The 10,000-nt window shown below is 41.6% G+C and overlaps 1 protein-coding gene across 1 annotated transcript in view; it reads right to left on the bottom strand.

The window, feature by feature from the left end:
* Positions 1 to 3,932: 3,932 nt before the first annotated feature.
* LOC125031290 (116 kDa U5 small nuclear ribonucleoprotein component-like) overlaps positions 3,933 to 10,000 on the bottom strand; it is a 12,093-nt gene continuing 6,025 nt past the window's right edge. The window contains exons 2-5 of the mRNA XM_047621961.1: positions 8,849 to 9,142; positions 7,959 to 8,146; positions 7,212 to 7,380; positions 3,933 to 6,455 (exon numbers count right to left, since the gene is read on the bottom strand). Coding sequence (XP_047477917.1) covers positions 4,176 to 6,455; positions 7,212 to 7,380; positions 7,959 to 8,146; positions 8,849 to 9,139 — 2,928 coding nt within the window. The 5' untranslated portion in view covers positions 9,140 to 9,142 and the 3' untranslated portion in view covers positions 3,933 to 4,175. The remainder of the gene's footprint in view (positions 6,456 to 7,211; positions 7,381 to 7,958; positions 8,147 to 8,848; positions 9,143 to 10,000) is intronic.

Here is a 10,000-nt window from a genome sequence, read left to right as displayed (position 1 = left end):
ATGGTTACTGCGAAACCAGTACCGGAGGATTTGGAGCCATCAGTGTAAACATGAATACTGGAGGAGTGCATGGAGACATGGCCAAGGAAATGGGTGAGAAGGACAGAAGGCGGGATATCTGATTTTGGCTGGTCAGGGAAAACAGAGAAGCAAATACGGGGGTAAAGTATAAGCCATGGAGGAACGGAATGCAGAAATCGAAGAGGTCGGAGACGGGAAAAGGGGGAATGGGAGAGGAGGGTATCCATGCAAATGGAGAAAGGAGTAGGTAAACGTGGAAAAGAAGCAAAGGTAGGAAGCAGGGATCGTGGGATAGTTAGTTTGGTGAGGGAAAGCTGGTGGAATCGAGCATAGCATCGGAGAGAGAGAAGGTACGACAGGCTCTCAACTGGAGAGGAGCGGAAGGCGCCTAGGACTAAGTGAAGACCGCAGTGGTGGATTGCACCAAGATGAGCAAGGAGGGAGGATGAGACAAAAGAGTAGATAGGGCATCCATAGTCGAGAGTGGAGAGGATCTAGGTGACATGAATATGGAGGAGGGTTTTGCGATCTGAGCCCCAGGATATATGGGACAGAGTTTAAGATTCAGAGGTGGCGGCGAGCTTTTTCTTTAATGTAAAATATACGATCTCGCCAGGACAACCTGGAGTAAAAAATAATGCCAAAAAATTGCCAGAGGAACGGTATTGGAGTGGAGTGTCATATAAGAGTGAAGGTTGGGGACCGACACGTGCGGGAGAGAAAAGGATGGAGAAAGATTTGGAGGTAGAAAAGCGAAACCCATGGCTAGTGGCCCAAGAAGATACTGATGATATTGCAGACTGAAGGAATAACCGGAGATTTGGTATGGATGTGCCAGAGGCGAAGATGGTTAAATCATCAACATATAGTGATGATCGGGCCCCTAGTGGTAAAATTGAGAAAAATGTCATTAACGGCAATAACGAATAAAGTGGTGCTGAGCACACTGCCTTGTAGGATGCTCTCGAATTGAGGAATAAAGGATGATGTGGAAGAGGCAATTTTGACCCGGAAAGTGCGTTTGGAGAGGAAAGACTTTATAAAGACACCCATAGGCGTATGCCTAGGGAGGACAATTGCTAGAGAATATGGTACCGCCATGCTTTTTCTAGGTCAAAGAATATGGCTAATACCCCATTGCTCGAAATTGGACTTGGAGAGAATCAGAGATGAGATTATCTCGAATATGGAGGACGGGGGCTGGATGGGGGAATGTTTGCCTGCTAGTTTATGGATCCGACGCCAAGCAACCGAAAATGTAGATGTAATTGGGGGGAACATATTTTTTTACTGTTCCGGATTGTACGAAGACAGGCAGAGGCTCTTTTAAAGGAGATAGGGGTTAATAGTTGATTAGGGGTGCCTCGTTTGTAGCGATAGCTGTTTCAGGCTGCACGTTGTGGTGCAATAAGAATTCCACCATGGAACACATTTAGTGGTATAAGGTCTTGAGGTTTGAGGAATGGCTGCATAGGCAGTTCTTAGGACTGTAGCTGTGAAACATTATATCATATCTGAGATGGACAAGACGGGGGATGGAGGGGTAGGAATAGTAGAGAGTGAGATGAAAACACGCCAGTCGGCTCTATCAAAGCACTAACGTGGGGGTTAGGAATTGGTACTTATGAAGTAGGAGAAAGAAGAACTGACCAATGGAAGTCTAAATGGAGAGAAGGGGAGCATATAGAGGTAACAAGGCATGAAAAAAATTGTGTGCGTATGTCAAAAGGTGTAGGACGATCTGAATTAAAAATAATAAGGTCAGTTGTGGAGAGGAAGCGTTCTAGGGATCGGCTACGAGAATGGGTGATAGAATCACCCCAAAGACTGTGGCGGCAGTTAAAATCACCAACTATGAGGAACGGTGGCTGGAGTTGGGAAATCAGAGTTTCAAAAGCAACAAAGTCAATGGGGTGGAAAGGGGAGTAGACTGAATTAAAAGTGATCCAATGGCGAAGAAAGATGCGAACAACTGTGCACGGGTCAGTAGTTTGAAAGGGAGGTATGGCATAAGGTATTTTCTGGTTGATACGTATAGATGAGATAGAAAGGTAGTGTGAAGAAGAGACAAACTGGTAATTGGGAATTGCTATAGGAGGATGTGTAAGGAAAGTCTCTTGGAGACAGATAATGGATGGATTATAAGAAGAAAGGATATGACGAAGGTCGGGTCTGTGAGACCGGAAACCGCGAATATTCCAATGTAGGAGAGCTATACTTTAGTTGATCTATGAGTGATAATGGTTACAGTGCATGTTGGAGAATTTGAAGGAGAAAGAGCTAGGGGTGAGGTAAGGAATGGGAGGGGGGAGGTGGTGTAGTATCAGGAGGCTGAAGATCTGGGGAAGGGTGTAGTTGTGACATAGGGGATTCACGTGTGAAAGGGATGGAGATAGTTAATGTAAGTGTGGAACGGTAGTGTTTGGCAGGATGTCTTAAGCCCTAACAGTTTTGACATTGACGGGGAGAAGGTTGATGCGGTCGGACAAAGAAGGATTCTCCACCAAAGTAAACATTAAAGGGCAAGTCATGTCTGCGGAAAGTAATTTTGGCAATGTTGGTGGGGGTCTTACGACGACCTCGAGGAGGAACGGAGTAGCACTGTACTGATTATCGCAATCACTTTGAGTGCGATATCAGGCGAGTAAGTCTTCTCAACAATCTGACCCATTTTTGTTATATATAGGGCAGTTTGCTGGGGAGATAGAGACAGTTTCGGTACAAGTATTGAGGGGTTACCAGAGAGATCAGTTAAAGAGTTGATAAAGCTATAGCTTGGTTTTCAGATGTAGCTGTAACGAGACGGGAACGATCGGGTCGGCTACGGAATGAGACTTTGCCTACTTGCTTATATAACAATCCTCCCTCCTCCCTTGCTTTTGGAGGCATTGCAGAAAGAGAAGAGGATCACGAAAAACGGTTCCATTGGCTGGGCTAAATAGAGTATTTACGATATTTGTAGAGATGGGGATGGTAGAAGGACGGGGACGTGTGGTAGAGGGAGTAGTGTTGAGGGAGGTAGTATTACGAAGACCTAGCTGTAAGGCTGTAGTAGTAATAAAGGAGGATGGGGTGATTGATGAAGATTGGGGGGGTAGAGGGGTTGAAGTGGAATGTTGGGAGAGTAGGAATGTCTGCTAGAGATTGAGTGTTGACTTGGGTGGATAATGTACTAGCAGGCATTGAGGAGGGGGTAGTAGTTGCAGTGTTCAGAGTCGTGGTTAAAGGAGAGCCTGGGGTCGGGGAACTGGGAGAGATTGAGTTGGTGGGGCTATTTGATGAAGGGGCAAGCCTCATTGCCCCTAATAAGGGTATAACATCTTCATTACTGGCCATGGTAAGCCTAGAGTATGTTGGGGAGAGAAACAGTCCACCCCTTGAAGACAACTAATATGGGAATACCGTGCCCATGGCTCCCTCAGGCCGTTCAGGACAGGCACAAAGTCAGCCTTTCATCATTTCAGCACGGCTCTTACACCTTAGGAAGTGGATAGTAGAAGGGGTTTGAGAAGGGACAGAAACGAAAAAGCAGGAGGAAAAATAGTCAAGTCGAGGGCTGTGAACCCAAGGCAGGAGACATCCAGAGCATTGGGTCCCAGTCCTCGCCTCTATGCCCCCCCCCCCCATGACAACAACCGGCAAGGGCAATATGTGACAAGCGATTTCTGACACTGGTCTATTTGTAAAAAGTGTTCAACAAGCAGTGTACTCGTATTCTCCCAGACTAACTATTAATTCATTTTCACTATATCGTTTTAGATTAGAAAGTAAAATGCCATTAATATTTCCTGTTGTAATCAATATTTCAGATGCATTAAATTTGAAATAATATATTTCTTTTAGGTAATATGTATTTGCTATTTGGTGATGGTCTCTTTTCAGTAGATTTTAAGGGTAAAAAAAAAACTCTACTTTATCAATACTATTTTATAAAATAAATTCATTGTACACTTACTGGAATAATACATGGTGTTCCTTAACAACAATGCAAGTGTTGTCAAAACTTGTTTTTATTGTATTTAGTTTCCATTTATACTGTTGCATGAATAATATGTTTGCTCTTCTCTACAGATACAATCAATCTGTTCATGGTAATATAAGTATAATGTAAAAAATAAAAAAAAAGTTGCCAAATAAAATGGCACAACCGGTTTCTATGCATAGTTGAGAGTGACATCCTGTCTGGCCAGTTCCAGCAACATAGGGTCGTCGAAGAACTTATTGATGGACACATCCTCCGAGAGGCCCTTCCTTCGGCGCGTCTTGATCATGAACTCACGGGCCAAGTGAGTGGCTGGCTGGGGCTCCAGGGGCCGGATGACGATGCTCTTGTCCAGAGGGTCGCCAGGCACAATCTGCCAGTGGTGGAACACACTCAGACAGAAGGCCTGGCCCTGGGTGTGCATCCGGAGATCTGTCTCGAAGCCGAAGGAATCAATGGCGGGGATGAAGGCCTTGATGGTGTACAGGGGAGAGCCAGCCACAGGCGCATCCTGAGTCACGTGACCTCGCCGTTTGGTCAGCACTGTGTAGACCGATGACACACAATCTGCTGGGGCCTGAATCTCTACAAAGTAATAGGGCTCCATAAGACGTGGCGTTGCCATCAGGAAAGCAGAGTATGCTACTCTTCTGGCTGTTGGAATGACCTGGCCACCACCACGATGCAGTGGTTCCTCTGCAATTACAGCATCGAGAATCTTGAACTTACAATTTCTGATAGGCTCTTCACAAAGGGGTCCTTCCCTTGTTCCCCACTGGAAACCTTGAACAATAGAATCCCTAACTGACGACAGAAGATTCTTGTCGACCTCTGATGGCAGGGTGTCATCTACAAGAATGTTGGGACCACTGTGATCTGGACCAAAAGACCAGATGGACCTGGCAGCCAACACATCCCAGTCATACCTTGTCTGGAAGAACTCACCCAGTCGTCTTCTGTCCCAGTTAATTTGTACTACTTCTCCTTCAATGTCCTCTGCCAGGCCTCTCTCCAACGGCTCAGCAATCATGGTGATCTTGTTTCTCTTGTTCGGCGTCTCAGCAAAACACTTCAGAGACGAAGTATCTACAACAGTCTCACAGAAGCTCACTACAGGATCAGCTACTTTAATGTCAATTTCTGAGTACATCTTCCGCAGGTCGTGCATGACACAGTCAAGGTATAATTCTCCAGTACCAAGAATAATGTGTTCACCAGATTCCTCTACTTTGTTGCTCAACAATGGGTATGATTTGTTTACCTTACGAAGACCATCCAACATCTTTGGCAATTCTGATGGATTCACAGGTTCTACTGCAATCTTTATAACTGACTGTGTGTTGAATTTCAGTGGCCTGAAGATGTGTAGTTCACTGCTTGGGGGAAGATCTGTGATGGTTGCTGTTTTTACAATAGGTTCATCAATACCTTCAATCAAAACCCAATTACCAGCAGGTACAGCATTTACTTCAATACTGTACCTTCCCTCATGAACCCACAAGCGACCGACTGTTAATATACGAGAGTCTTCCTCATCCATCAAAGTATATTTTTCACCAAGCACTCGGACATCTTGATTGGCATGCAGCGTTCCTGACAAAACTCTGCCAAACACATGGAATGCTGTTGCATCCTCATTTGGATACTGCTTGGTGGTGTGAACTACAAGAGAGCCTTCTGGATCGCAAGCCATCATGTTTTCTGCCAACTCCACATCAAGTGGGCCTGTGTATGTTGTTTCCACCTTCTCCTTGCCATTGGCCTGTGGAGAGGGAATGTGCTGAACACACATGTCAACAAAGCCTTCAAAGTCACCAATGCACTTCGTCATGAAAAGTTTCAGCAGTGGTCGAATATTCATGCGTTGTTCCTCTTTGCTCATGTGGAGCCCAAGTTCATCCATCAGTGGCAACAGGTGTGTGTCCACATCACCAACAATGTGGGCAAATATCTTGTAAAGAGGTTCCAGGATAAATTCCACAAAGCTCCTCTGAGATGTTGAAGTGGGAGGCTTCTTGGTAAACTTCCTCGTCCTTGGGTTGAAGTAGATGTCTCCCCACAGTCTCCTGGCAAAGTCATCTAGGGGGAGGTCAAAGCCATAATGCTGGGCGTAAAGCTTGGCAAAAGACTTGAGGGTAAAACACAATGCATACTGAGAACTCGCAAAGCAGACGTTGCCAAGGAGCGGTGAAATGGTCTTGGGATTCTCCTGGTCAGTGTACTGCAGTAGGAGGGAGTTCACCTCCTCAACAATATGTCTCAACTTGTAATAAGCATCTTGTGGCGGGAGCTTCAGTTCCAGTATGAGACGGTCAATTTTGTTGATACATACAGTTATGGCTAAGTGTTCCTGCACGGCATGCTTTAACAGGCGTTGTGTATTCAGCATTACACCCTCGGCTGCATCAATAAACAGGACCACTCCATCACTTATTCTCATTGCTGCTGTTACCTGTAGATAAGAACCAATTACTGGTGACTGTCTTTCTTTACTTAACCAAAAACTATTTCAACTTGAAATATTTCCTCAGGTGATCCAGTATTTTTAACAGACATCTTGAAGAAAATTATCACATTTAAGAAATATAACAAAAATGATACTATAATTAGTTGTTTGAGAAAATGTATTTTGATAGTTAACTAATTACATCAGTCATAAGAAATAACCAAACCCATTGACAATCTCAAATCAACTTTCAAGAAGATGCAAGTTTTTGTAGATCATAATTTAAACTGATATAAATTTAATCTTTGCTTAAAAAGAAAAAAAATCTAAGACAATGTAACTTGGTATACATTTTACACTTTAAATCTGTTCTCTATGCAGATTTACATTATCAAACCAGGCAATTTATATTCTTATCTTATTCATATCTTTTAATGTAAAGCTTATTTCCCTAAAGAAAATTACTCCTTTCAAAAGTAGTTAAGTTCATATAATAGGGCACATAATAATGGCAGCCCTTTTTTTTGTTACCAACTAATTTAGATAATACCTAATGAGCTTCTATCTGATAAATGATCACGAAAATAAACAAAAATATAAATGTAACCTTTACAAAAGTGCAAGATGCCAAAAAATGTACACAAAATAATATTTTCCATAACCACATAAAAATGTTAATTCCATTTATATCTCCGCTAAATGATCATCATTCAAAACTTGTATTATTCAAAAAAGAACACATCTCATTTATAAACCACATACCTCATCAGAGAAATTGACATGACCAGGTGTATCGAAGATGTTCATGAGGTAGCTCTTGTTGCGGACGTCCTGCATGACCAAGGTGATGGGCGTTGCCTTGATACTGAGGCCACGCTCGCCTTCAGTGAACAGTGTGTCTGTGTACCTCACTGGGACATCCTCTTTCGATCTGGTTAAGAGGGGATGAGGTCGTTTATTCAGTTTAATAATGACATCATGACAATAAATCTAATGATATGTTGGTATGATCTGTGGTCCTATTTTACATGGTACACAGCATACCAAGCAGCTTTTCAAAAATGTAAACATTATGATGTGTGTGAGATGTGCTGTTCTCTTCTGTATGGTGTTTAGAATGTCAAGAAGTTCTTTGATGCTTTATAAATACATCATGGAAAAAATATATGACATTTGGTGTAGTTTTTCTCAACACAGAACAAGCAATTTTGTGGAATTTAATAATGTGATTGTGTATGGCTCTCTTTTCCATAGCATCTAACAGTCTGCAGAATTTCATAAAGATTATATGCGAAGATAAAAAAATAAACAAAACCCTTATAGAGCTTTATTAATCAGAGAAAGGTGAACTATTTTCCAACCTCAATAAAAGATTCTAAGGCTTTTAAAAATGGAAAAATCAAATAAATCCAACACTTACAAAAATTACCACATATCTAATACACATCCTACTTCCAACACGCCTTTACACAGCACCTTTAAACATACACTAATCGAAATATCCTCTACCTGAACTCAGGGTGAGTCTGGCTAATCAAGCAGTCGATGAACGTGCTCTTGCCGTGGTGAAGGTGCCCCACGAGGGAGACGTTGCGTACCAAGGTTGGATTATCCATGAGGTCAGCAAGGAACTCCAGGTTGTAGCTGGTGGCTGGCAGGTCTTTTTCCACATGGCTGAACTTCTTCACTTTCACTGGCTGGAGTTTGGAAGAATAATTGCATGTAAATGTTTGCTACACTCAAAAGCAATAGGAGGAAGAGCATAACTAATTCAAAATAAAAAAATGAAATAAATTGATTACTTAAAAGAGTTCATCTATCAGTATAACAAAATGATGCAAAAAGAAAATAATGACAACTAGTAAAATGTTTTCAAAGCTTTTATAAAAAATGTATAGTATATGTATAGGCATATGAACATTTTCTTATAAAAAGGCAACAGCACAAACACAGGTTTTGTTAGGAATGGAAATTAAGAAAAATAACACTCCACTAATCAAATATTGCCTGTTATCAAGCTTCTGCAAGAAATAAATGAAATGGTGGATACTCACTGTTGTAAAAAAAAGACCTATTGGGTAAATGTGATGAAGTTACTGTAAATTACGACAAGCAGATCCAAACAGGACTCTTTTCTATCGCAAATATTTAGAATATAAGAGTATAAAAAATCTTCTGCAATTTATTCATGTCTGTCTGTCCCTCCTGAACTATCCAAAAACTTTGTTTTCATCTCTAGGACTACAGAAATATTTGCATTTTTTCAACTCTCTGAAATGCTATATAATCTTTTTAAGCTGCTTAGAGGCAATGACAAAGGCAAAGTTATCATCACATTTTCATCCCCATTCCTCCCCACGTAGCAAGAATGCCGCCTAACCCCTTACTAAAAAACGTACCTGGATGATGGGCTGTGTCAGTGGTTGTGCGTCCTCCTCTTGCACAATTGTTTCCACCTCAGGACCATAGACATCGGCCGCACTCGGGTAATACTGCTTGTCTTCGTGCAGCACCACTGCCTGTGCCGAGACCTCTTCCTCTTCCCCTCCTACTCCATCATCATCATCATAGCCATTCATATCCTGGTCCTGGTCATGGTAGTCGTCATCATCATCCTCCTCTTCGTCATCATCAGAGTCCAGCTCTGGGCCAATGTAGTTGCCGAATTCATCGTACAAGTCCGCATCCATTATCTGTTCAAAATTGAAAGTTTATGTATAAATCACATGCATTACCATGAATACATCTGTAGAAATATACGTGTCTATGTACACATGTGCACACGGACGGTTTATAGCATCTGTTAAAATAGATTTCAATAGTGCTGGGTAAACTGCAGGAACATTTCCAAAAGACGACAGAATATGACTATTGTACTAAGCTCTCACAATGTAGACTTTGATCTGTAGAATTCTGAATTGTGTTTTTTGTGGAAACTTAATAAACAGCAATGATTGATTAGTGAGCTGATGTTTCACATCTGCATCAGATCATCATAAGGTGACATTTAAGCATTAAATCATGTATACTGCACATTACCACATATACCCAAACCCACAGGATATGAATTTTGTGACTCAAGGATTTGGCATTCTAAATGTACATATGATTTTCATTCAGTCAGATATTCATATACGAATGAACTATAGATGCTATATGTGGTGCTGTTTATTCAATGTAGCTACAAATGTTTGTACCTACTGTCAGAAAACTATCCACCCACTGTATAATGAAAACACAGAAGAACAAATACTGTACTGGATACATATCTTTTAATTTTCACAAGAAAAGTATGAAAATCATCTTACTCTGTAGTTTGCACACTTTATATGAAGAGATTAAAAGTGGACCTTCAGAATCAACTCACTTAATCGGAGAACCAGTTAGTAAAAAAAAAACAGCAATTTTCATCTCATTCATAAAGACCAGTCTGAATACACTACTGGTTTCTGATTCAATGTAGTTACTACACTACTTTTAATATTCAAACATGCAGTTCAAAACAAAAGGCAAAATACACCTAACAGCTTCAGTCAGCCAATTTCGCCCAG

This window comes from Penaeus chinensis, chromosome 12 (assembly GCF_019202785.1).
Source record: "Penaeus chinensis breed Huanghai No. 1 chromosome 12, ASM1920278v2, whole genome shotgun sequence".
Taxonomy (NCBI): Eukaryota; Metazoa; Arthropoda; class Malacostraca; order Decapoda; family Penaeidae; genus Penaeus; species Penaeus chinensis.
This window is presented reverse-complemented; position numbering and strand designations above follow the sequence as displayed.